This window comes from Leuciscus leuciscus (genome assembly GCF_965113295.1).
Source record: "Leuciscus leuciscus genome assembly, chromosome: 17".
Lineage (NCBI taxonomy): Eukaryota > Metazoa > Chordata > Actinopteri > Cypriniformes > Leuciscidae > Leuciscus > Leuciscus leuciscus.
Window position 1 is genome coordinate 6,380,621 of NC_138741.1, and position 27,939 is coordinate 6,408,559.

The following is a 27,939-nucleotide window of genomic DNA, read 5'->3' on the forward strand; positions in this document are numbered from 1 at the left end:
TAGAATCACATCGCCCCCTGTTGATCACTGTAATTATTATCATCAGCTGTTTTTGCTGAACTCTTGTTAAAGTTTACTTCAGTCTGTTCTGTCTGACCGAGCAGAGATACACGACGGCACTATCATCTGACTCCACGATGAATTAAATACAGGCGATGAAGGAAGTGATGTCATCTAGGGTGGCAGCTTTGTTTTCTCTATGCATTTCTGAATTCAGAACCACATACTAGCATACTATTATTATTTATGCCATAGAAAGATATGGTGCACATAGCACGAGTAGTATATACTAGTATCTTAAATGGATAGGAAAAGCAGTAGCTTTCACTCCACAAGACATTGTATGTCAGACTGCTGTTTAACTGTACCAGAGTGCCCCCTTTTGGATGGTATATTGATATGATCTGTGAACAAGGTGTTTTTGTACATCTGCCTTCAGTGTTTCACACACTGTGTTTGCTCACTGAACAGAAATATACGGCACTATCATCTGGCTGTGTGTTCTTCACAGTGAGAGATCCACTTTCAGGAACACTTTTATGAACGTCAAATTTACTTTGATCAGAATCTCCATAGTCTGGATTGCTCACAGAGCTTGTGAACACAATAAGAGTCATAGTTTGTCCTCGTCGTTGTCGATACCAGTACATCTGGTTGAATGTAATATCCTTTTTGTGTGTGCAGTTCATTTGAGCAGAACTCCCCTTTACTGCCATTAAAACACCTGGACTTTGTGAAACATCACTGGTACCTGCGATTGGAAATAAAAACATTTCTGTAGCAATTCAAAAGGTTATTCTATTATAATGTCCTGGAGATCGTGTGAGTACCTTGGCTCCAATGTAGCGAAAGAATCAACAGAATAATGTTCCTCATCATGTCACGTTGAGGCTGGATGAGTTATATTATAATCTTCAGTGATGATTCAAATTTCAGTTGTTAATACAGGATGTGACGTCATGATCATGGTAGTGGTGATGTCAGGGTGGGGCAAAATTCTGAATTTAAGAATTAGCTTCAGATCCTGAATTGAGATGTGAATTGAATTAAGCAACACTTTAAGAAGACTAGACTAGAACCTATTGTGTTTAGTCTGGCACTGAATCAGAATCCACAGGTGTGAAGAGGAACGTGAATAAATACGCTTGCCACAGAAACATGATGTTTAAAAGAGGAGGTTTTTGTATGAGTCAGAGGTGATTGTGAACACTGTGTAATACGCTGCACAGAAATACACTGCACTGTCATTCAGTCTGAGGCTGTTGATAGTCAAAGTGCCATTTTTCTCTCCATCTCCATCCAATTTGGTCTTGTTTGTGAATTCAGGCTCTTTATTCTCACTATAATAAAGGTATCCCATCAACTTGAGGCCTGACGTGTCCTGACTTTGTTTGTACCATAATATTCGGTCATAGCTCGGTATATTGTGAGCACATATGATCACAGCAGATTTATCTTGATTCTTGATGAGGTTAGCCGGCGTCTGATCGACAGTTTTACCAAGACATGCAGCTGTGGAGAAAAAAAGTGTTTGTTTATAATAATGTTTAGACTGAAATAATCAGGATAATGTGGAAGCAACAAAAATATTTACTTATTGTTTACTTACTAATATTTAAGTCCATATTTGTTTATAATTACCTGTTATCATCATTAGATATACATATATGCTTAGGAAAGTGTTCATCATGTTAGCTCTTTCTTTCGATGTGTTTCTGATATGAATTGCAGGCTCAAACAGGAAGTGATGTCAGCTCTCTCAGTTCTCAAATGGTGAAACATGAAAAAAAGTTGCATATAAAGATCAGAACTGATGTGTTACTGACATTGTACATGCTTTTGATTTGCATCACAGATACAGTGATGAAGAATGATTTGTTGAACCACTCTGCCACCTATTGATCAATGTTTTTCTCTTATTTTAATATACACATTTTTCTACATCTCACCCAAAAGTTTGACTCACTGTGTATTCACTCACTGAACTGAAATATATGGCTCTAATCCAGCTCCAAATCTACAGTCAGAGATCCACTCTCAGGAACCGGTTTATTGGCCACACATTTATTTTTCTCAGAATCTCCATATTCTGCACCATTGTAAGAGGTTGTGAACGCTACGAGTCTCATAGTCTCTCAATCTTCTAATTTTCAGTTTGATGCGATACATTTCATTTTCAGTAAAATATTTAGTTCAGTACAGCTTCATGTACTGTATTTGGGTTGTAAAATGTGACTACATTTTTCATTTGACTTCTTATGGATATAAACGGTTTAATTGATTATGTACTTTTACACCAAGAACACGTTTAACTGAACTATCTTAAATCAGTTGTTGGTAAATGTTGGCAGGAAATAAAACCACCTCCATCTGGAGGAGAAACACAACTTGGTTCCATCTAATCTCAGAAGAACTTTTATATGAGTAAATTAACATTGAATTCTTTAAATTAAACAACAAAATATCCCAATAATGTTCATCTCTGGTCCATGTTCATGCTGTGTTGTGTCGACACTCAAGCTCTGCAGAACCAGTTGACCTACAGTATAGACGCTTACATTTCTGCCAACACGTTATTTTACAAACTAAGGGTTGAAGTTATTTTCTGTGAAAATGAAGCATGCAATGGTTGTCTCAGACTGCCACCTGTTGACTAACGCTGTCATTAATCTTTCATATACAGACTGTTTGTGTACAGGTCTCTGCAGCCTTTCACTCACTGAACAGAAATATACGGCACTGTCTTCTGGCTGTGCGTTCTTCACAGTGAGAGATCCACTTTCAGGAACACTTTTATAAACGTCAAATTTACTTTGATCAGAATCTCCGAAGTCTGGTTCCCCATAGGTTTTTGTGAACACTATGAGTCTGAAACTCTCTCCTTTTTGCTGCTGGTACCAGTACATCTGAGTGTAGTCAGCACCCTTATTGTGTGAGCAGTTCATCTGGGCAGATTTCCCCTTGAGAGTGCAAACACTGCCAGGCTGTGAAACACCGTCTCCACTTGAAGCACCTGCAAAATATGCTGAATGATTATTTCTCTATCAACACAGTACAGTTATTCTATTGTATTATTTTACATTGTAATGCACTGGAGAAATAAAAACTGTACATTGAGTCCAACATAGTGACAGGATTAGCAGAACAATGATGATGTTGAGTGATGGCTATGAGTGTATTGAATCGTGGTCTTGAGAGGATAATACAGGATATGAAAGTTGAATGAACAAGCTGCAGTTTTGTAGAATCACATCGCCCCCTGTTGATCACTGTAATTATTATCATCAGCTGTTTTTGCTGAACTCTTGTTAAAGTTTACTTCAGTCTGTTCTGTCTGACCGAGCAGAGATACGGCACTATCATCTGACTCCACATTGTTCACAGTCAGAGATCTTCTCTCGGGAACAGGTTTGTTGGCTGTGAATTTGACTGGATCAGAATCTCCATAGTCTGGATTGCTCACAGAGCTTGTGAACACAATAAGAGTCATAGTTTGTCCTCGCCGTTGTCGATACCAGTACATCTGAGTGAATGTAATATCCTGTCTGTGTGTGCAGTTCATTTGAGCAGAACTCCCCTTTACTGCCATTAAAACACCTGGACTTTGTGAAACATCACTGGTACCTGCGATTGAAATAGAGAGAAAAATATAAATATTTCTGAATATTTCAAGAAGTTATTATTCTAATATGATCGTGAGTACCTTGGCTCCAGTGTAGTGACAGAATGAACAGAATAATGCTCCTCATCATGTCACGTGGAGGCTGGATGAGTTAAAGTCGACATCAACAGAAGTTGCGATAGGCTTTTCTTCCCTATTGTGATGTACACTCACCTAAAGGATTATTAGGAACACCTGTTCAATTTCTTATTAATGCAATTATCTAATCAACCAATCACATGGCAGTTGCTTCAATGCAGTTAGGGGTGTGGTCCTGGTCAAGGCAATCTCCTGAACTCCAAACTGAATGTCAGAATGGGAAAGAAAGGTGATTTAAGCAATTTTGAGCGTGGCATGGTTGTTGGTGCCAGACGGGCTGGTCTGAGTATTTCACAATCTGCTCAGTTACTGGGATTTTCACGCACAACTATTTCTAGGGTTTACAAAGAATGGTGTGAAAAGGGAAAAACATCCAGTATGCGGCAGTCCTGTGGGCGAAAATGCCTTGTTGATGCTAGAGGTCAGAGGAGAATGGGCCGACTGATTCAAGCTGATAGAAGAGCAACTTTGACTGAAATAACCACTCGTTACAACCGAGGTATGCAGCAAAGCATTTGTGAAGCCACAACACGCACAACCTTGAGGCGGATGGGCTACAACAGCAGAAGACCCCACCGGGTACATCTCATCTCCACTACAAATAGGAAAAAGAGGCTACAATTTGCACGAGCTCACCAAAATTGGACAGTTGAAGACTGGAAAAATGTGCTCGATGGTGTTTTAGGCCCCCAATGGCTCCTTAGAGGCAGCTAACCCTACCCTCAACCTTAAACCTACCCATCCCCTCGCTGCCTGGAAGGCGCCGTTGGGGGCTTAAAACACCAAGTGCCGAAAAATGTTGCCTGGTCTGATGAGTCTCGATATCTGTTGAGACATTCAGATGGTAGAGTCAGAATTTGCCGTAAACAGAATGAGAACATGGATCCATCATGCCTTGTTACCACTGTGCAGGCTGGTGGCGGTGGTGTAATGGTGTGGGGGACGTTTTCTTGGCACACTTTAGGCCCCTTAGTGCCAATTGGGCATCGTTTAAATGCCACGGCCTACCTGAGCATTGTTTCTGACCATGTCCATCCCTTTATGACCACCATGTACCCATCCTCTGATGGCTACTTCCAGCAGGATAATGCACCATGTCACAAAGCTCGAATCATTTCAAATTGGTTTCTTGAACATGACAATGAGTTCACTGTACTAAAAGGGCCCCCACAGTCACCAGATCTCAACCCAATAGAGCATCTTTGGGATGTGGTGGAACGGGAGCTTCGTGCCCTGGATGCGCATCCCACAAATCTCCATCAACTGCAAGATGCTATCCAATCAATATGGGCCAACATTTCTAAAGAATGCTTTCAGGACCTTGTTGAATCAATGCCACGTAGAATTAAGGCAGTTCTGAAGGCGAAAGGGGGTCAAAAACAGTATTAGTATGGTGTTCCTAATAATCCTTTAGGTGAGTGTATATCCAAATGACACGGCTTCTCAAACAAGAAGAAATGTGGGGAGGGATTTTGTCCATCGGGAGTCCTCACGCTGAATAACACATCATCAGAGAAGAGAAGAGATGTTGCAAGTTTGATTATGAGAGAACATGAATAAAAAATAAATAAATGAGGATGTGCACAGATAAATCATTTATAATAAATACTGCGATATCCCAGCCTGGTTAAAACCAGACCATTCTCAGTAGTAACTGAGTTATGGTCTGGCAAAGCTTCATTAATAACTCATTTCCAAAGGGGCGTCACCAACGGACGTCGCTCAAATGCCTCTGGGCGCAATTGGATAGACCTAAAACCAATCAGAGCGATCGTCATCGTGTAAAGCCATATGCTGCGTCCCAATTCTCCTAAATTACACTATGCCATAAAAGTATGTAGGCTACTCTTTTTGTGAAGAAAAGGTATTTACTTTTGAATGTGTAGCAGAAAAGTAGCCAAGCTTTGGGACATACTACTTTATCTTTATCGGACGGATCTGTCGCGTGCATCCTGTCACTTAAACTGTCTTGTCAATCATCTTGTCACAGTTAAAATCCTCTATTAAATCTAATTTAATTTCCTACCGTTTCGGAGAGAAATGTAGTAGCACGTTCATCTGCCAGTGGGTCTTTCATGGAGACTGGCCTCATGTGTTTGCAATTTGAATATAATAATGCATTTAAAGGGTAACTAAACCCTAAACCAACTTTTTTTAGTTAATGATCTGTAAGAATGGGGCTTTAGTGCTGTTTATTGATTCGAGTAACTTTTTCACCAACGGACGTCGCTCAAATGCCTCTGGGCGCAATTGGATAGACCTAAAACCAATCAGAGCGATCGTCATCGTGTAAAGCCCGCTTCAACGTTTCTGATTGGTGCCGCGATTTGGACGGATTAGAAATCGGCTTGAATGGGCTCTTTGCCAGACTACTTGCAGAGCAAATCTAAATTTGCCGGAAGTTTGTCTGGGTTTTCCCAGGCTAGCGATATTCCATAAAAAAATAAAGAGTGTCCCTTTTGATTTCATGGGGACTTCAAATTATAATCTTCTGTGAATGTATTTGTTAATACAGGATGTGACATCATGATCATGGTAGTGGTGATGTCAGGGTGGGGCAAAATTCAGAATTTAAGAATTAGCTTCAGATCCTGAATTGAGAATTGAATTGACCACATGCTGCAGGATGTTCAGCAACACTTTAAGAAGACTAGACTAGAACCTATTGTGTTTAGTCTGGCACTGAATCAGAATCCACAGGTGTGAAGAGGAACGTGAATAAATACGCTTGCCACAGAAACATGATGTTTAAAAGAGGAGGTTTTTGTATGAGTCAGAGGTGATTGTGAACACTGTGTAATACGCTGCACAGAAATACACTGCACTGTCATTCAGTCTGAGGCTGTTGATAGTCAAAGTGCCATTTTTTTCTGCATCTCCCTCCAGTTTGATCTTGTTTTCAAATTCAGGCTCTTTATTGTCATCCTTATAAAAAAGGTTTCCCATTAACTTGAGGCCTGACGTGTCCTGACTTTGTTTGTACCACAGCATTCGGTTGTAGTCTTGTATATTGTGAGCACATATGATCACAGCAGATTCATTTTGTTTCTTGATGAGGTTAGCCGGCGTCTGATCGACAGTTTTACCAAGACATGCAGCTGTGGAGAAACAAAGTGTTTATTAATAATAATGTTTAGGCTAAAATAATCTGTACATTGTGTAAGTAAAGATTTATCAAGTGCATATATGTTTATTTTTACCTGTAAGTATCATTAGAGATACAGATACAGTAAGGAACGTGTTCATCATTGTTTTTCATCAAGTGTTTCTGCTGTGAATCAAAGGCACATGCAGGAGGAAGTGATGTCAGATATACCAGTTCCTCTAACTGGTGTAACCGGAAAGGAAAGAGTAATAAAATGGGGACAATAAGATTCAGTTTACACAGAAAGAGTTGTGCATAAATAGCAGGACTGATATGCAAATTACTATGATAATGTAGTTAATTTATTATAGCCTATTCACTTTTTAAAAACATCACTTTATGCAAACAGAGAGATTCATTTTGTATTGCAAATAGGCTGAAATTTGTGACGTGTGTGCAGAGCCGATCAGCCCTATACGCACACTACGCAAGGTGCGTAGGGCCCCGCAAATGACTCAAGGCCCCGCCTCCCCCTCGTGTCAAAGCGTGTCAATCAATGTTTACAATATCGATGAGAAAATAAAGCGGAACTATCCTTCTGGTCACGAAAAGAGAGAGAAAAAAACACCATGAGAGTTAATTGCGGCAACAGTTATCAGGTAGACTTGTGTGCTCTCCTCTCAAAGTTTGATGTCAGCAAAGAACAGTAGGCTAAAGTTAAGTTGATGTGAGTTGATTTATTATGTTTAATAAACGACAAAGGACAACGGTGTTTGTTTATAAACTGCAGCTCGGTAAAGATAACCGCGTCGCGCGTTAACATGCGTTCATATGCGCGTGCAGGAAATGAAACGCGCACTTTCCAGCAGAAACATCTGTTGTGAGTCGGGACCAGTATATGGGCGTGATGGCACTCCTCAGTCCTCATTATAGTTTTAAAACAAGATGATGATTATCTAGTCGTTCAGTCAAGGTTTAGTTACAACTCTGCACTAATGCAATATGGAAAGCAATGTATTGACATTGACTATTGATAGGCTCCATTGAATTTAAAATGTTGATTGGCTGGAGATTCTGCTCAATATGGATGCACATCCCTCAGTAAAAATAATAACCATCAAGTATCAAGAATTACTTTTATCATTTAAAACACAGTGACATGCTATGGCGCCATTTTAGCTTTTATTCAATCACAGGATATGCATTTTTGATATCAATAATTAAATTTGTAATATTTAAAATGTGAATTCTTGATATTAAGAATGAACTTTTTACTAGTAACAATGTCTTCTGATATCAGGAATTACATTTTCACTAGAACTAAAGGGATTGTAGTTGGAGGCAAATGGTTCATGGCTCACGGGTCAGGTACCGTATACGGGTAGGTAGATAGGTGTATCTAACCCTATGAGGGCCCCTAAACAGAATTTTGCTTAGGGCCCCAGGGAGGTCAGGATCGGCTCTGCGTGTGTGTGTGTGTGTACGTGCATGCGAGTGTGTGTGACTGGTGAACCCTACATTATGGGGACAAAATGTCCCCACAAACACGGAAAATATTGGAGATGCATGTCCTTGTGGAGACATTTTTGGCCCCAATGAGTAAAACAGCTTATAAATCATACTAAGTAAAACTATATATTTTTTCCTGCATTTTTTATTATTTCTTTTTTTAAATGTTAAAATGCAGAATGTTTTCTGTGATGGGTAGGGTTAGTGTTTGGGTAGGGCAGAATATACAGTTTGTACAGTATAAAAATCATTATGTCTAAGTAGACTCCCCATAAAACATCAATACACAACATGTTTTTTGCTTGTCTTTGTATTTCTTAAATGAACACTCACTGTCTCACTCAGTATGAGGAAAACACACTGCGATTACTTTACATTTCTTTGGCTGTTTTGGCTGAAATTTATCAGTTTTTATTTAAATACAGTAAATGAACCTTTTTGTTAAGAAAAACTATCTCAAAGATATATGTTTATGACATAGTATTAAACAAACCTTGTTTTAATGTCAGTTTCATATGATGTGTTCAGTACAGCTTCATGTATTAATGATGTTAAACATGAACAAAATTTCCATTCGATCTACAGTTGTAGATATTGCAACACTTTTGCATTAAGAAACATTAGTTTACACGTGTGAATGTAATCTTAAATCAGTTGTTGGTAAATGTTGGCAGGAAATAAAACCACCTCCATCTGGAGGAGAAACACAACTTGGTTCCATCTAATCTCAGAAGAACTTTTAAATGAGTAAATTAACATTGAATTCTTTAAATTAAACAACAAAATATCCCAATAATGTTCATCTCTGGTCCATGTTCATGCTGTGTTGTGTCGACACTCAAGCTCGATAACTTTTATTCGACCCATAATACTCCTAATTGTTAAGTCTTATCTCAGCTGTTGTCATGCATTATATTGGTTGTCTCAGACTTCCACCTGTTGACTAACGCTGTCATTAATCTTTCATATACAGACTGTTTGTGTACAGGTCTCTGCAGCCTTTCACACACTGTGTTCACTCACTGAACAGAAATATATGGCACTGTCTTCTGGCTCGAGATCTTTCACTGTGAGAGATCCACTTTCAGCATCACTTTTATGAGCTTCAAATTTATTCTCATTAACATCTCCAAATTCTGGCTTTGAATTAGCGACAGTGTATACTATAAGCCTCATAGTCTCTCCGGGACGCTGGCGGTACCAGTACATCTGGTAGTATGAAATACCCTTATTGTGTGCAGTTCATATGGGAAATTAAATAAAGCCTTTATGGCATTATTAAACTATGTGAATAAATCCCTCCTCTCTTTGGTCTCTTTGAAAGCCGTAGACCAAAAGGCTCTACAGTCTAATAAGCTGTCCCTTACAAGTATACTTTAAGTTCAAGTACATTTTAAGTATACTTTATGTTGTAAGTGTACTAGTAGTATACTTTTAAGTGTACTGTTTCAGTACTTCTTTGGACTAAATTGGCACGCACTTTTTAGTGTATAAAAGTATACTTTAAATATACTTTAAGTGTAACAGTAGTACACTTTGAGCACTAGTTTACAACTAAATTTTTCGTTTGTACTGTAACTGTACTACAAGTGAACTTATAGGTATACTGATAGTTTACTAGTCAAATACTTGTAGCTCATGTTATAGTTTGTGAAAGTACACTTTGAAGTGTTCATTGGAACGAAACCGTAGCCAAGGCGACATCTAGTGTATATATCTATACCCGCCCGCGCTCTCAGATCACTTGGACATGGCTGTGTACAAGAGGTAACAATGATATAAATACTGTTCGTTTTCTCACACAAACCGCTCGTTTCGTGTCTTAGGCCATCAATGTGTACTTACGATGGGGAATTGTTTAATTTGGACGACGGGGAATTGTTTTAATTTGGACTCTGTGCTTGCTCTTTGAGACAGTGACCATCGACCTGCATTATATGACTGACAGACAAGAACGGTTTGACCTAAAAATATCAAAATTGAAACTACTGCGGAAAAAAAGACACCTACATCTTGGATGCCCTTGAGGTAAGCTAAAACATACCAAAATTTAATTTCAAAGTGAACAATCCCTTTAAATATACTTTAAGTGTAACAGTAATAAACTTTGAGCACTAGTTTACAACTAAGTTTTTCATTTGTACTGTAACTATACTACAAGTGAACTTATAGATATACTGATAGTTTACTATTCAAATGTATAGTTTGTGAAAGTACACTTTGAAGTAGTACGTTTTCTTTAAGTGAACTTATACTTATATTTTAATATTTATACATAATTTTTGCACTTTAAGTATACTACTATGTTAATTATGTTAATAACTATGTTATTTAGGTAATACTTTTTATACTTGAAATATACCTTTAACTGTACTTTAAGTAGATTTGAAGTAAATTCCTATGTACACCTCCAAGCTTATTATTGAACTGAGATCAAGCTCTTATATTCCCCCATAGAAGCTTCTGCTGATATCAAAGATTAGATATCTTGAAAAATGGATGATGGGATCAGATGAACAAGCTCCTTCCAAAAATGTTATGAACTTAATTTAAATACTAAGGTTTAGTTTGTTTAAATAGTATGGGTAAGTGTGAGTAACCAGTGATGCTTTCTTTAGTAAGCACACTAATAATACATGCTAATCCAGAATCATAGTACAGAGGATATTTTCTTCAGCGGCATCATATTATTACTCATTATTGAGTCGAGCCACAAATATACTGTCGTTAGAAAGCTTAGCCTGGATCTTCTGCTGATAAACCATGAGTGTAACTGGCAGGTTTTTGTATGAGACAGAGGGAGTTTAGATCAGTGTGTCATACGCTGCACAGAAATACACTGCGCTGTCATTCAGTGTGAGCTTCTCGATGGTCAGAGTGCCGTTCTTTCTTCCATTTCCCTTCAGAATAATCTTGTTGGTGAATTCTGCCTCTTTGCTTTCAGTCTCACCATTGAGGTATCCCATTAGTTTGAGTCCCATGGTGCCCTGGATCTGTTTGTACCACATCATTTGGTTATAATTTGCTATATCATGTGTACATATAAACACAGCAGAATCATCTGGGTCCATTATTGATTCAGTAGGAGTCTGGTGAACAGTGTTACCAAGAGTAGAAGCTGAGAAGAGACAGATAAATGATATAGATTTAATGCTGAAGTGTCATTAAAATAAGATTTATTCACAGTTATTGTGACAAAAATCCACAAACACTTTATGAAAGACACTATTACCTGTGAGCCACATCAATGTGACAGAGAAACTCAGGAGAATATTGTTCATGCTGTTTCCCTGTGACTCTGCTGTGAGTAAATACAGTCGATGAAATTAATAAAGATGGAGGATGGAGGATGTGATGTCACTGAGGGAATTTCTGACAACTCAAGTTCATTTTACAAACTATATCCAGCAGATCTTCAGTTACTAAATATGCTGACAGTGATATTTGTAAACTCTGTAATGATATAGTGAGGAATTTCTGGCTCATTATTTTGTGATTGTGAACTGTGTATTTATCAGAGTGAATGTCACTTATGTTTTTACTCTGAAAACATTTTATTTTAACCAAATTGAATGAATGGATGAATTAATTAAATTGTGCACTTAAAACACTTCAGGTTCAGACTTTTCTTTTAGAGTCTGAAAACTTTTAAATGATTAAAATGGAGGCTATTATTTATTGGTGTGCAAAGACGTTTCCAGATGTATTTTGTATGGATCTGGATCTATGCTACAATGTTAATGTTCTCTGTAATATTATACAGTGTGTATTGCATTCTGTGCTGTGTGTCATTCTTGCAGGTCTTCAGTCTAGCACTATCTCTCTGTATATTTTAATGTATTATTATGTGGCATTTATTAGTTGTGCCACATTGCCCCCTGTTGGCAAATATTATCAGTGTCATTTGTTTAAGTATATTTTTAGTACAGCTCTCCAGCCTTTGACGTACTGTGAAATATATGGCACTTTTATCTGGCTCTAGATCTTTCTCTGTGAGAGATCCACTTTCAGGAGCGATTTAAAGAGTTTCAGATTTGTTATTATCAACATCTTCAAAGTCTGAATCTCCAGTAGTGAATACTATAAGTCTCATTGTCTCTCCTGGATCTGTTCATTACAGACAACACTCGTTGTGTGTGCAGTCCAGAACTGAAGAACTCTTCTTTTGCTTTCCGAAGAACAGGTTCTTGTTCAACATCAAGTCTGACGGTTTAATGATATCCGGTCTGTAATATGAGAAGTGTTGTTGGCCACAGGGCTGGACTGGGACAAAAAAAGGGCCCTAGCATTTTTGCTCAGACCGGCCCACCACAATCGGTCGGACACAACCAACAAGTACACCATCCTTGCGGTCCCTGTAGATATGCATATCTACTGTTCCATTCCCAAAAACCCTGGTGGTGATCAAAGGTGGCGGTGGAGTAGGGCCTACACAAAGTGAGGGCATCCTAAGAGAGAGAGAGAGAGAGAGAGAAGCCCCTTTCACACAGAGATTCCGGAAAATACACGGATAAAGTGACCCGGGATTTGACCCGGGTTCGTTTGATTTTGGTTCATTCACACTGCCAGTGATTTTCCGGAATCAGAGAGTGCGTTCACACACAACCCGTAAAAATGCCGTAAAGACACGTGACATCGATGTGACTTGTAATCTCAGCAGCGTCTTAAGTTTGCTTATGAGCTGCGATCTCTCTCTCGAGAAACCACGCTTGTGCATTTTTTTCTCTGATTCGATCATAAAATTGCGCTTTACGTACCGTTTCACAGCTGGCGAACGATCCCGCGCTTCAGCGTCATCACTACGACACGGCATTATTACGGCTTTTGTTCACACAGCGCGCGTTCCGGGACTGAACACGGCAATGTTACTAGGTCCCGACCCGGCATCGATCCCGGCATAAATCCCGGGTCGAGTTTGCGTTCACACAGAAGGCGCTCTGGCAATTTGCCGGCAATTTGCCGGGTTCAAAGCGCTGTGTGAAAGGGGCTAGAGAGAGAGAGAGAAAGATAACTGAATGAGTAAAATGATCACCATACAAGTATCTTTAATATGTAACAATGTAGAGAGATGGTTGCACATATTTTATACTTACTTAGTGGAAATGGCTCCATGGTGCTCTGAACATCCTCAAAAAACAATGAACTACAAAAGTGAGGGCATCCTAAAGGAGAGGGGGGGGGGGGGGGGGTGTCTACAAGCTACAAGGATGTCCTTTTCAGTGGCCATCAACATGAAGGCTTCCAATTTGCTGGCAGACAGACTGCTCCTCAGTCGGCTTTTGATATATTTTAGGGTTGAAAATGATCGTTCGCAGGCCACCTGGGTTATTGAAAGTGTCAACAAAAACTTGTACGCAAGTCCAAGCAGGGGATATGCATCAGTGAGCATGTTGAATCTCTGGAGAATCTGATAGCAGCACAGTGGGCAGTCTTTGCAGGAGGCACAGCTTTTGTTGATGATTTCCATGTCCTCTTCCTTTCCATCAGGTCCATCCTCCACTGCCCTGGTCACATATTCATCCAGTGGTGACTCTTTCAGCTTGTCCCACTGTCCCGCTAAGCTTTTCAGCTCATACTGCAGGTTGTCAACTGTTGCCCTATCATCAAATTTAACCAGCCACTTGCTGAGGTCTTCAAGTGCAGATTTAGGAAGAGCATGGTTTCAGATCAGGGAGAAGTTTTTGGGATCCAGAAATGACAAATCTGCATAAAGAGTGCCATGTGTCAGAAATCTTTGGTGGATGGCCTCAATAGCTGTATCAACAATTTGGTTATGAACCTTTACCTCGTAGGCTCTCTCAGCATCAATTATGGTGTCATCCTGAGACATCTCACCCGGCATGGCTTTCTTCTTCTTTCTTCTTTTCTGTGGCAGTGCAGCCTCCACTTCCATGTCGGTTTCCTCATCTTGCTGCTCAAGTTTTTCATTTTCCCATTTCACAAAGTCATCAGCAGCAGCCTTGACAGCCTGGAAATCTCTCGCCATCTTTTTTAGGGCATCTTGTGTTGACATGACCATCCTATGGGCAGAGAGGATGTCCATCCCTTCTGTCTGCAGGTACTTTGACAATGGTGATGTATGCTCAAATATCCTAAGGAATAATTGAGCTGTCAGTATTGTCTCATACCTGAGTAGGCCCTCTTTGTATCCTCTGGCTTTGGTGCGTACATTTCCTTTCACAGTCTTCAGTTCCTTTATGGCTGTGAGCATGGACAACACATCAATGTACAAACTGTCTTGAGGCTTTCCAAATGATCCAAATATTTTGTTCAGAGCATCGTGCTTAGCCCACCAACGTGTCTCTCCAATTGGAGCAATGCGTCTGTGTCTCTTGTCATGGCTCTCCTTCTCCCAAATGTTCACTCTCTGAAATGACTCCCTGATGAACACTGCTGTGTCATTGAGGAGATCAAACAGTGATCCACTCTCTATCACTATTTGAGTGGTATCAGACAGCATGAGATTGAGGACATGTGAATAGCACCATACGTGTACATGGTTGGGGGACTGTGATGCCAGCAGTGCAGAGAAGCCTAACTGCCCCTGCATGTTTGAAGCTCCATCTGTTGCATTTCCAATGCACAGACTTGAGTCCAGTTTCAGATGCTCAAGGACCTCTTTTAGCAAGTCGACAAAGGATTGTCCAGTGGACGCGCTGCACCGGACCACTGCGAAAAGCCTCTCATTGACAACATCAGTCACATACCTCAAAATGACTGAGCATTGGTCTTGCGCTGTTATGTCCTGCGTTGTATCCAGCTGGACAGAAAACATTCCAGCTTTCCGGATCTCAGTGGGAGATGTTTTGCTGAATTAAGTTCCGGATGGTATCAATCACAGAGTTGACGGTCGTTTTAGACAGTAGAGAGATGAGGGAACCTCTGCCTCTTGATCCTGGTGACACATGCAACTTTTTGCTCTTCTCAATCACATTACTTAGATGCTCTTTTAAACACACATCATATTTTCCCAATAAAATGATCAGCTCCAAAAAATGTCCATGGTCGAGGCTATCATTGTCCAGGGTATACACAGCCTCATTCTCCACCTGTCTGTAGCTTAGGCCCCTCTTTCCTATCACTTTTACGACCTCCACTACCCGTTCCAAAACCTGACGCCTCTTCTTGACCTGATTTCTGTGCTCTGTCAACTGTCTGCCCCCCAGTAGGTTTTTGATGTCAGCTTTTGAGCAGTTTAAAAAATAAGCTTCAGCACAATTTCTGTGTGCCATGCTTTTTTCATGCTCTTCCGATCTCTGGTGCACATGTCTCCAGTCTGACATTCCATTTATGAAAATGTTGGAGTCAGTTGGCTTGCTGAAGGCCAGACATAAAAAACAAAATAAAGCCTGACGTTCATGACAATAAGTCAGCCACTTTCTGCTTTTGCCATCTTTACTGGTGAACACCTTCTTCACCACAGGGTTTTTAGCATCCTGTTTGGGGTGATGATTTAAAAACACCTGGATCATGGCAGGCTCAGGACGGGCAAAGTAGTCTACAGCCTGTTCCTCCCTGTCTCTCTCCTCCACTGCTAACTCAACCTGGCTTGACTATACATAAGGACAGAGAGAGAGATGATTACAATTATTTGCCATTATTGCCATTATTTATGTCTGGTTCCCCATAGCTTTTTGTGAACACTATGAGTCTGAAACTCTCTCCTTTTTGCTGCTGGTACCAGTACATCTGAGTGTAGTCAGCACCCTTATTGTGTGAGCAGTTCATCTGGGCAGATTTCCCCTTGAGAGTGCAAACACTGCCAGGCTGTGAAACACCGTCTCCACTTGAAGCACCTGCAAAATATGCTGAATGATTATTTCTCTATCAACATAGTACAGTTATTCTATTGTATTATTTTACATCGTAATGCACTGGAGAAATAAAAACTGTAGGCTGAGTGCAACATAGTGACAGGATTAGCAGAACAATGATCATGTTCAACGATGGCTAGGAGTGTATTGAATTGTGGTCTTGAGAGGATAATACAGGATATGGAAGTTGAATGAACAAGCTGCAGATTTGTAGAATCACATCGCCCCCTGTTGATCACTGTGATTATTATCATCAGCTGTTTTTGCTGAACTCTTGTTAAAGTTTACTTCAGTCTGTTCTGTCTGACCGAGCAGAGATACGGCACTATCATATGACTCCACATTGTTCACAGTCAGAGATCCTACTTTAAGCAAGACTAGACTTACAGGTATTGTGTTTAGTCTGGCACTGAATCAGAATCGCACCAGTTTCCAACTGACATCCGAAGACGTCGACATTTTGATTCCGCGGGACTGTATAAGAAACCACCAAGTGAATCATGCCGAATATTCCTGTTTGTCTTCTTGTTTTAATTCTCATAACTAAAACACTAAAAACGCTAATGTAGAAGTTGAAGAGGCATGACGTCTGGTAATTTAATTTAACTTACTGTAGTTTAACTAACGTTAGCTAACTTACTATACCAATGGTAGCTAAAGTAATTGCGAATATTAAATCTGGTAAAACAGTTTTTTTTTAGTGGTAACGTTAACGTTAATCAAATGATCGACCATTAAATGAAATTTCAAAATGAAAATGCAACATTCATTTTTTTAGCTGCCTGCCGCTCCCAATCTCGGGCAAAATTGGCTAGTTTAGCTAGCCTTATAATAGTCCAGTCATTTTATGAAAAAAGGTTAAACAAATTGCAACAGAAGCAAACTCAACTGATTTTGTATCCTCAATATGTCCTGAGTAAGGAAAAAAAAAGTCCCGAAGAATCCCATTAGGGGAAAGTTTAGAAAAAGACCCAAATATAGCCTATTCATACACCTATTCATTATTTTTCTTAGGTGAATAGGGTAAAATTTTTAACTTTTAGATATCACCATGAAAATTACTGAATTGATTACTTACATCAAGACAAACAAAAATTGTATTACAAGTTTTTTTTAAATTGTTTGTTAACATGGACAAACGGTGCATAATCTAATTATGTATGTGCTAAATTGCATAAATACCACAACAGATCTAAACATTGGGTCTAGCCAGGTGAAAATGTCTTGTTGAATCTTGTTGACATAAAACAGTAAAATACTTAATGTTAAGGGTCTGAATGGAACCCATTTAGGCTACCCATGAGCATTAATACATAGAGGCAGGAAGAAGTACTTTAAACCAGCCCTAATGGGATTCTTCGGGACTTTTTTTTTCCTTACTCAGGACATACTGAGGATACAAAATGAGTTGAGTTTGCTTCTGTTGCAATTTGTTAAAGGTTGACCCCCATTTTGGCTTAAAATGACTGGACTATTATTATTTAAAAGCTAACGTTACAGTTTCCCGTCTGAAATGATTGAGTCTGACTTTATTAGCACTACATGTGGTATTGTGTGTGTTCAATTAACCAATTGCATTTTTATGTTGTAGTAATACGTGAGGAAAACTACAGCAATGCTTTTCAAAGTGCAGTACCAAGGAAAGAAGTACATCAAACTCAATGGAGCATCATATCCAGTATTTCTCAGGGAGGGTAAGTTAATGTTAATGGCATTCTTCTCTTCGTTCTCTTTATAATAGAAGTTTAGATCAGAGGTCGTGTTAACCGAATATTTTCCATCATTGACTGATTTTTTTTTTTTTATCAGTGACGGAAACATCTGAAGGTCGAATCAGGGTTCCTACAGAGTCTCGAAAATTTGGAAAATACTTGATTTTAATAACTTTTTTCAGGACGTCAGATGTAACTAAAAATATAAATAAAACCGGCTGGCAATCATTATTTTTTGTTTAATGTCGCGAGGCAGCCTCTGTTACGAAGCACGTCTAATAATAATAATAATACATTTTATTTGAAAGCGCTTTTCTGAGTACTCAAAGACACTTTACATAGAAAAAAATCATAAAAGCAGCAGGAACAACATCAAATAGAAAAAAAAATGCACTAAACATTAAAAGCAATTTTAAAAAGGTGAGTTTTTGTCAGTGATTTGAATGTTGGAAGGTCAGTGCAGTCACGGATTTGTTTGGGGAGAGAGTTCCAGAGGGAGGGGGCAGCAACAGAGAAGGCTCTGTCACCCCAGGTTCGGCGCTTGGTCCTGGGAGGTAGAGTCAGGAGGTTGGCATCAGATGAGCGGAGGCTACGAGATGAGTTGTGGCGGTGGAGCAGGTCACTGAGGTAGGAAGGGGCCTGGTTATGGAGGGCTTTGTGTGTGAGGAGAAGGATTTTGAATTGAATTCGTTGTGGGACCGGGAGCCAGTGGAGGTTCCTGAGTGAGGACAGGGGTGATGTGGTCACGGGTGCGGGTGTGGGTAAGCAGACGAGCAGCAGAGTTCTGGATGTATTGGAGTTTATTTAAGGTTTTGGATGTTGTGCCGTACAGGATGCTATTGCAGTAGTCGATTCTGGCGGTGATGAAGGCGCGGATGAGGGTTTCTGCAGCAGAGAAAGAGAGTGATGGACGGAGTCGGGTGATGTTTTTGAGGTGAAAAAAGGTAGTTCTGGTGATTTGTTTTATGTGGTGTTCAAAGAAGAGGTTATTGTCGTGACTAGTGTTGTTTTTGGCGGCCTGTTTTAATTTTAGTTTTAGTCTAGTCTTTGTGTCAAGCTATCATTTTAGTTTTTAGTTTTTTAGTCACGTTCATACTGTTTTTAGTCTAGTCAAGTTTCAGTCGACTAAAAGTCTGAGCATTTTAGTCTTATTTTAGTCAGAATTATCCATGACTATTTTCGTCTAGTTTTAGTAGACGAAAACTGATGACATTTAGTCTAGTTTTAGTCAATGAAAATTGTATTTTAGTCTCTTTTTAGTAATGCAATTCTATTTAACCCAGTCAATATAGTGTACCACTATGGAAAAATAGCGAACAGAAAAGTAACACTCGTCTCATTGGAGGTTGGAGGTTGAAATACAAGTTCTTTGTGACATCGAAGATTTATTGTATTCAAATTTAAATGCAAAAGAAAAGGCATGAGAGTTGCCTGTTTTTGTCAATTTTAAGTTTTAATAAAAAATGTTTGTGATTTTAATATAACTACATGGCTAAATATTTTACCGCTTGCTTATAAATCTATATAGAAGTAGTGCATTGAATAATACGTTGTTTAAATTGTGCTTAAAAGCGAATTACGTCTATTAAAGAGTGTATATGTGTACAAAGAGAATCGCAATGCTGACAAAACTTTTTTTTTTAAATAAAAGTAGCTGATAACTTCTGGATTTGAAATAAAAATAGTGAGTATGTGTTTGTGGTAGAGCTGTGGATCAGTTACACACTGCAAACGCAGCATATGTGAAAGCACTATATATCGCGTGCTGCTCCTGCATCGCATACGCACTGCACACGGAGTATGTGTGAAACGGGCGTCAGACTTAACTTTGTTTGTTGTCGTTTACGCTAACTCACCGCAGCTGCATCTTCTATCTAATTAATGCCGCGAGTGGGGCTTGAGGAAGTGACGTCGCCTGCGTCTGTTCAGTGCGACCTGATGCAGCCCCTGAAGTGAGCCACGGGAAACAGAAACACTGCAAAATGATAATGCGACTAAACGAGACGAAATGACGTCATAACATTTCGTCTTGTCTCGTTTTGGTCAACGAAAATGAAGAGACATTTTAGCATAGTTTTTATTTTGTAAACCACATTTAGTCTTGTTTTTATTCGTCAACAATATTGCATTATACATTTAATTATAGTTATCGTCACATGACCAGCATTTACATTGTGTCTCGTCTCGTTTTCGTCACGTGATAAAGGTTCGTTGATGACGATATTTAGTCATAATTTTCGTTGACGAAAGCAACACTAGTTGCGACTTTGAAGGGATGGAGACAGGGTGAAGGTGTCAACAGTGAGGGAGAAACTGTGAATGGTTTTAGTGATGGGTTTGGGACCGATGATGATCACGTCTGTTTTTTCGCAGTTGAGTTGAAGGAAATTGGTGTGCATCCAGGATTTAATGTCAGTGAGGCAGTTGGAGATAGTGGAGTGGGTGGCAGAGGTGATGATGGATTTAGTGGCGATGTAGAGCTGAACATCATCGGCATAGCAGTGAAAGTTGTGACCATGGTGGCGAATGACATTGCCAAAGGGAAGCAGGTATAGTATGAAGAGGGGAGGACCAAGCACCGAACCATGGGGGACGCCTTGGGGCAGCAGAGCAGTGGAGGAGGTGCAGTTGTTGATGTGGATGAACTGTTATCTGTCAGTGAGATAAGATTGGAGCCAGGAGAGGGCAGTGCCACTGTGATACTGAGGGAAGATTCAAGGTGGGAGAGAAGAATGGTGTGGTTGATAGTGTTAAAAGCTGCAGTTGGATCAAGGAGGATGAGGATGGTGAGGTGACCAGCGTCTGCGGAGAGGAGGATTTTGACTGTGTTTTCAGTTTTGTTTAAATTCGTTTATATCACATCTGTGACCCCCACTGGAGCTACCGCTGGGCTGCGGATCTGACATATCACGGTACTGTTTGAATTGACTTTGCTGCACGCCGGAGTGCTTTTGTGTGTAACACAATGTAGCGTCAGGTTAGAAAGTGAATGCTGATTGGTAATTTACCGTGTCTGTCAGATGTCTGCTTCACTTCTGAGTTGCTTGTCTTACGGTGCTGGGCGGAGCAGAGCGAGTGTATTCAGTTCATTCACGCTCGCTTTGTTCGCGTCAGTGGAAAAAAGCGCTAATGCACAGTCAAGGGGGCCGCACACCGGAAGCTCAGCGCCGCGCCGCGTCTAGGACAACTCTCACCTGAAAATCCGATAACATCAGCAATTTTCTGATTTCTGTAAATAAATATAAAACTAAATGTATATTGCAGCACAGGGTGAAGTCCGTATATACATTAACTTCGATTTGAGACACATACATGTAAATTTAATATAAAACTATGTAAATGGCGCTCTGTGGCGCGGCAGGATTTTGAACACGGTCCTGAGCCGTTGTTGGGCGCCGCGGACAGACGGCGGCGCTGAGCTGATGAAGATTTCTCGGCCGATGCCGATATCTAAAAAATTCCAAATATCGGCTGATATATTGGCCTCGGCGATATATCGGTCGACCACTACACTATACCACCATCATCAAATACACATATGTTTGCTTCCTCCCCTTTAGGTGGCACAAGACTTTGACCTGTTGTTTGGAGCTGAGACTTCATCAAAACTCCTTGAGAAATGGGATTTCCTGAAGGCCAAAGTAATAGAGCAAGCCAAGGACATCAGCAAGCAAGACACCCCTGCTTGACCATCTCATCCAGTCTGCAGAGGAGAACACTGATGAGGATGACGAGGTCCCAGGTAAATAATTGACATGAATCTGGTGTGTATCTTTCAAATGTCGACTTATTTAATTTATTTACCATGACAAATGGTTGTGTAGACAAATAATATATTTTTTAGGGCTGCAACAACTAATCAATAAAATCGATAATGAAAATAATCAAGAAAGAATTTCATTATCGATTAGTTGGGTCTGTGAGGTCACTGTGGAAAATCCCAGTCAGTGATGTCACTTCCCAATGGTGAAAAATGCATTTCTATGCATAAAACGCATCTGAAAAACAGAGCAAGGGTCGCAGAGTTAGCTGCTGCGGGAAAATTGCACAATACAAAACATGAGAATGTTTTATATTAAGTTCTTCAAACTGACTTGTAATTGTATTAACGTGGCCTGTTTTGTCAGATGCTGCGACAAATGTGTGTGATGTTTAATGTGTTTCGAGATATGTTTTCCTCAGCATTTTACACAAAGTCCTGACAGTAATTGAGTCTTCGATAAACTTCACTGAATGAGCGCAAGTCCGTGCATCAATCAAACGGCGGTCTGAATGGAGGCGCAATAACCCTTGACTAAAATACCTATTTTGATCAAATATGTTGTTTGATTTAATATTTACCTTTAAACTCTACATGAAACAAAAGTAATTGTTTTTATGAGAGCAGTAACTGTAATGGTAAATGGACTGCATTTATATAGCGCTTTCACAGACCTATGGCCACCAAAGCGCTTTACATATAGCCTCACATTCACCCATTCACTCACACATTCATACACCGACGGCGGTGTCAGCCATGCAAGGCGCCATCCAGCTCGTCGGGAGCAGCTGGGGTTAGGTGTCTTGCTCATGGACACCTCGACACTTGGTCAGGTGGAACCGGGGATTGAACCACCAACCTTCCGGTTTGTAGACAACCTACATGAACCACTGAGCCACTGCCGCCCCTTGAGATGTAGAGATGTTGTAATGAGATGATGTAATTGTATATAAATGTTAAAAATAATACTGTGTTCAGAAAATTGAATGTGAAATTCAACCTCTAACCAGTTTACACTTAGTTTGTGCTTTTGGTTTTACATTTAGCATTTTTAATATAGTGGTTTATAATGTTATCATAAAAAAAATATATATTTTCACAATGTAAAGTATAGCCCACGTAGATTAATTTACTACCGTTTTCATAGGCTTCAATTTACACAATGTTTGAAGGAAAGCATTGTGAAGAATAAAATTTCCCCGATAAAATACATCAAATAAAAAATTGGCCTTTTAATCCAACCAATTGATTAATAATTGACAGGTTAATTGATTATCAAAACAATTGTTAGTTGCAGAACTAGTATTGTTTTGAAAAGAGTTTTGAGTTTTAATATTGATGTAGTATCAAAGGTTTTGGTTAGGTGTATATCATACTTAAAGCAGGTGCTCCTGCCTTCTCAGGTTGGGATAGTGACATGGCCTCACTGCTAATGCTGGTCTACCTACTGCCACCACCTCCAAGTGGAAAGAAGGGAGCTGTAAAGATCAGTACCCAGGAAGCTGTGGACCATGTAGTGAAATTTAATAAGGTCAGTGTGTCCTGATCTCCAATGCCAATAGGCAATTGTGTAACCCCCCAGATTATTGATCTGTTTCTTTTCAATGTCACCTCCACAGAATTTTAAATCTGATAATTTGTTTTGCCTCCTTGAAGTGCATAGCGAATAGAGAGTGGGATTCATCTCTTTTGACTGCAGTCTTGTGCTCGTTCATTCTTATTTTTAGTTGTCTGTTTGTCTTGCCAACGTATTGGATTTTGCATGGACATGTGATAAGGTAACCAACATTGATGACCTCTCTGTTTAATTCCCTCTCTTTGTGTGACCGTGGTCCAAAAACCTTGGTTGCCTTATCACATGCTGAATATATCCTGCATGGGAAAGCTAACTGTGCCATCAAAGGTTTCTATCAGAGTGTGACATATCCATCAAAATGTGATGTTCAGTGTAGATTAATTTCAGTTTATTGTTATCTTACAGTCATGTCGCAGCCTTCAGGAGCACTCTGGTCCAAACCAGCGGAGGCAGCCCTACATCCTGGCAGTTGGGACGACAAGAAAGCACATCCACGAGGCTTTAGAAAACATCTCCATAACAAACATAGCGCTAAAAGTCTAGATCAATTTGAGAACGAACCCGTCATAGTTGCCGTATCTGATGAACCCGTAGTTAATTTAATTCCAGAGCAACCAGAGAATTCTCAAAGCTGTAATGAGACCAGGCAACATACCCAAGAAATGTGTGCATCCCTTATTGCAAATCTCTAAGGCTGTGTGTGGCTACTAATGTCATAACGACTGTTGTTGAAAATATGGAGGAACTTGTAAAGGAATTGCATTCAAATGTTAAAGATGATGTTGTAAAATTACTCTCTAACGATGAGGAGATCAGAACAAAGTTTGACGATTATTTTGACAACCTTGAAAATCCATGTAGCAAACACTGAGGCAAAAAGGAAAAAACATTTCAGTGAGAAATGGGGTATTGTAGAACCTGTTGAGGTAGCCCCAGGAGTGAGGTATGACACTAGAAGGAATCGAACTACTGGCACATATGATCAAGTTCCCATAACAGACAAATTTGTTTATTTTCCTCTATTGCAAACTTTGAAGTTCATATTCACCAAACAAGAGATCTGTGATGGTAACTATTTTAGAGATCACCCCCTCTTCTCTGAAAAACCAAACTCTCTCCAAATACAGATATTCTACGATGATTTTGAAATGGCAAACCCACTCGGATCCAAGCATGGTATCCATAAGGTTGGAAGTATATACTTTGTTTTACGAAACCTATCTCCAAAGATAAACTCTGCTCTTAAGAATATTCATCTTTTAGCATACTTTTCATACTGAGGATCTGAAGAAGTATGGATTTGATCTAATCTTACAGGTCTTCATGATCTGAAAGTCCTTGAGTGTACAGGAATTGAAGTTCCTTTCTCTGATGAACCAGTTTACGGAACAATTGCACAAGTAACTGGAGACAATTTGGGATTGCACACATTACTCGGGTATGTTAAATCATTCAGTGCAAACAATTTTTGTGTGCTTTTGTCTAGTAGACAAACAGACCTCACAAACGGATTTCAGTGATGATGATCCAAGAATAACATTGCGTAATAAAGCACTGCATGCTCAGCATTGCAATGACCTCATGGTAGATCCTACACTGCCATCCACATTTGGAGTTAAGCGACAATGTTTATTCAATGATCTACGGTACTTTCATGTTTCTGAAAATTATGCTGTAGACATTATGCATGACATATTGGAAGGAGTGGGGCAATTTGAGCTGAAGTTGCTGTTTGCTTACCTCTCAGACAACAAAATCATATCCAAGATAGATGTTTGTAACCAAATATACTCGTACAATCATGGACTAGTTTCAGTCAAGACCACTACCTCACTGTAACATTGCACTATGTCAGGGAAGGTCAGAGTAAAGAAAAAGTCCTCCAAACCAGAGCAAAGCTCTGCAAAGCTCAAACAGGGACAGCTGTGGCCGAGGAGATCGAGGGAGGATCCTGGAGGAGTTTGGAGTGAAAGAGAAGGTGGTGGCAGCAACTGTGGATAATGCAGCAAACATGGATGTAGCTGTGAAAACGCTAAATATCAAGTTTCCATGTTTTGCGCACACACTTAACCTTGGAGCTCAGAAGCTGTACAACTGCAATACAGTTTCCAACTGGGCAGCAAGGATTCATTCTGTGATCGTATGGATGAAGATATCCCACATGGCTAAAGTAGTCCTGAAGGAAAAGCAACAACTCCTCAGTAAGTAGTAATAGGCCTACTGTTTAAATACTGTACTTTAATTGCAAGCTAGCGACATACAAATTGTAACATATAAATGAACAGATTAGGATCAATAAAAAAATTATAAAGTAATGGTAATATTACATTGTTTAATGTAATCTCATAATCTTGTGTGTGTGTGCGTGCGTGCGTGCGTGCGTGCGTGCGTGCGTGCGTGCGTGTCTGGATGCTCCTTTTAGATGTGAGGACGAGATGGAACTCTGTATTTGATGATGGAGAGATTTTGTGAACAGTTTCCTGCTATCCAAGCTGCAGCTATAGACCAACGGCTTAGAAAGCCCATGGAGAAGAAGTAAATAATGTTTGAAAAAAATTTAAATGACTTTAAAAGCCATTAAAAGGGTTATGTTGTTGTTTAGCCAATATATATTTTTTGTTTTGTTTATGTTGCAGACTGGCCAGAATGGGCAATGAGGACCTGAGGAAAGCAGAGGAGTTTGTGCTGCTGATGAGGATGCATTACACATCCACACTTGCTGTCTCCAGCGAAAAAAGTCCAACCTGTGGCCAGATATTGCCCATCCTTCAGAAACTGCGCAAACATTACACAGTGCAGGCAGACGACTCTGCATTCATCAAGAGCGTCAAGGAGAACATCTGGAATGATCTTTCCAAACGTTACCAGGTACAGTCACTGACATGTAATGATGAATTACTACAATTAATCATATACACTAATGGTTATTTATTGTCATTCACATTTTCCTCTAAATTTGTGTTGTTTGTCCTCCATTTTAAACTTAAGGATGATGAAATCCAGGCATTCCTGGAGGAAGCCACTGTGTTAGATCCCAGATTTAAATCTAAAATGGACAGGGATGAAATATGGGACAGGGTCAGGGCATCAGCAGTGGCAGTTGAGAAGGTATTTGAATTTGACAATGCCTTTAGCATATATCTGTTGTGTGAGACCTTTTCTTCTTGCTCTGTGGTTCTTACACTGTAAATTTCTTCTCAAGCTGTCAGAGCCAAGAGAGACACATGGGCAGGCAGAAGAAGAGGATAGAGAAGAAGAAGAAGAAGAGGAGGACTACGTAAGTTTATTGTAGCTAATTGTGATGAATGATTATAGATCATGGCAGGGATTATTACACCATTTCATTTAAAACTGAAGCTTGTGGTTATGTCATTATTTCAGACGCCACCTGTAAAGCAGAAAAAGAGGACAGCCCTAGGGGAACTTTTTCGAAGAAGAGGACAGCAAGCTGCTTTCCACGCAGCAGCAGCCAGAGATCCAGCTTTATAGAAGCCAGTGCCAGTTTCTGGTGGTGGAAGAAGAGTGACACATTGCCAGTGTTGTCAGCTCTAGCTGAGAAGTATCTCTGTGTCCAAGCGTCCTCCACCACTTCTGAAAGGGTGTTCTCCACTGCTGGAGACACCCTAAGTCCAGAAAGATCTCGTATCCTTCCTGAGAGGGCAAACATGATCATTTTTCTGCACAAAAATGGTTAATTTGCCTAAGTTGATAGTTGTGGTCTTTACAGAAGACTTCTTTGTATTTTTTATGTCAGTTGAATTTTGTTTCAGGTTGAATCCAAATGAGCACTGTTAATATTCCAAAAGGCACAAGCTCTTCCTTGACTGTTTTCAGTCTGTGTTTTTAGTTTTTATGGCACATAAATGCCAGTTTTATTTATTTTTTTGTCTGGACCAATGAATGTGAAAATGAACAATTTCCTAATCCTAAGGCACTCTTCTTGATAATCTTTCAATGCAAACACTAGCGTGCCATGGCATACTGGTTGAGAAACACTGCCCAAGGCTATAGGTCCCTGGACTTTACTTTGAGAAGTAGCTCACCTACTTTTAGGTTTGTTCTGAGGTTGCTACACATAATTTGTGTATACTCTGTGCTGTGTCTGAGTTCTGATCAGATATTAAAGCGAGTTAATACAAACAAACAAATTTGTACTTATTCCCTCACCCAATGAGAATCGATAAGAGAATCGGATCGATAAGCAATTTCAATAATGGAATCGGAATCGTTAAATTCTTATCAATTCCTATCTCTAGTTAGATGATTGCAGAAGAACTGCAGGTTGACACTTTGTTTTGCAGAGCATTTTCATTCCTTTCATGTGATACAGGGAAATGATCAGAATGTTTCCATGCTTAAAGTTGATAAATTGCACTTCTTTAAGCCGTTTGATCTGCAAACTACTTATGGTTTTGATAGAGATTATCAATATGTGGTTCCTGTACATGTGTTTGTATGAGTTTGTGGTTTTTGAACATCCATGAACATTGTTAAATAAAACAGACATAAAAAGCACTGACTTGGAGTATTTTTCACTCACTGATGGTTCTAGGTTTACACTGCACACTGCAGGTGTTGGAAACTATTGAAACATTGTAAATAAAAAGTACCAGCTTTAGAGTACATTTGTACTCTCCAAGTGTTAAATAATTAGCTCTGCAAAGTGTGCCGAAAGCATTGACATTGGAGTAATTCTTTTTCTTAACGAGGGTTCTAGGTTTAC

General features: G+C 39.7%; 1 protein-coding gene and 1 long non-coding RNA gene across 2 annotated transcripts; one reads left to right on the forward strand and one right to left on the reverse strand.

Annotated features, from left to right (window-relative positions):
• The first annotated feature begins 3,338 nt into the window (after positions 1-3,338).
• Positions 3,339-27,731, forward strand: LOC309479687 (uncharacterized protein). The gene is made up of 10 exons (XM_082143889.1): positions 3,339-3,408; positions 17,760-17,862; positions 21,441-21,622; positions 23,044-23,171; positions 23,622-25,417; positions 25,639-25,751; positions 25,853-26,084; positions 26,205-26,324; positions 26,419-26,493; positions 26,598-27,731. The coding sequence occupies exons 6-10, from the start codon at positions 25,669-25,671 to the stop codon at positions 26,703-26,705; spliced, it is 618 nt and encodes a 205-aa protein (XP_082000015.1). The 5' UTR covers positions 3,339-3,408; positions 17,760-17,862; positions 21,441-21,622; positions 23,044-23,171; positions 23,622-25,417; positions 25,639-25,668; the 3' UTR covers positions 26,706-27,731.
• On the reverse strand, positions 5,381-6,194 carry LOC309479790. Its single transcript, XR_014199437.1, has 2 exons — positions 6,021-6,194; positions 5,381-5,512 (listed from the first exon to the last, which is right to left on the reverse strand). It is a non-coding gene; the product is annotated as an uncharacterized lncRNA (long non-coding RNA).
• Positions 27,732-27,939: the final 208 nt, after the last annotated feature.

What these genes read in the sequence shown, in the direction of transcription:
- LOC309479687 (XM_082143889.1), top strand. Translation starts at nt 25,669, where the DNA reads ATGATGGAGAGATTTTGTGAACAGTTTCCTGCTATCCAAGCTGCAGCT. An exon ending in ATCTTTCCAAACGTTACCAG is followed by an intron (nt 26,085 to 26,204) that starts GTACAGTCACTG and finishes TTTAAACTTAAG; the next exon opens with GATGATGAAATCCAGGCATT. An exon ending in CAGCAGTGGCAGTTGAGAAG is followed by an intron (nt 26,325 to 26,418) that starts GTATTTGAATTT and finishes TTTCTTCTCAAG; the next exon opens with CTGTCAGAGCCAAGAGAGAC.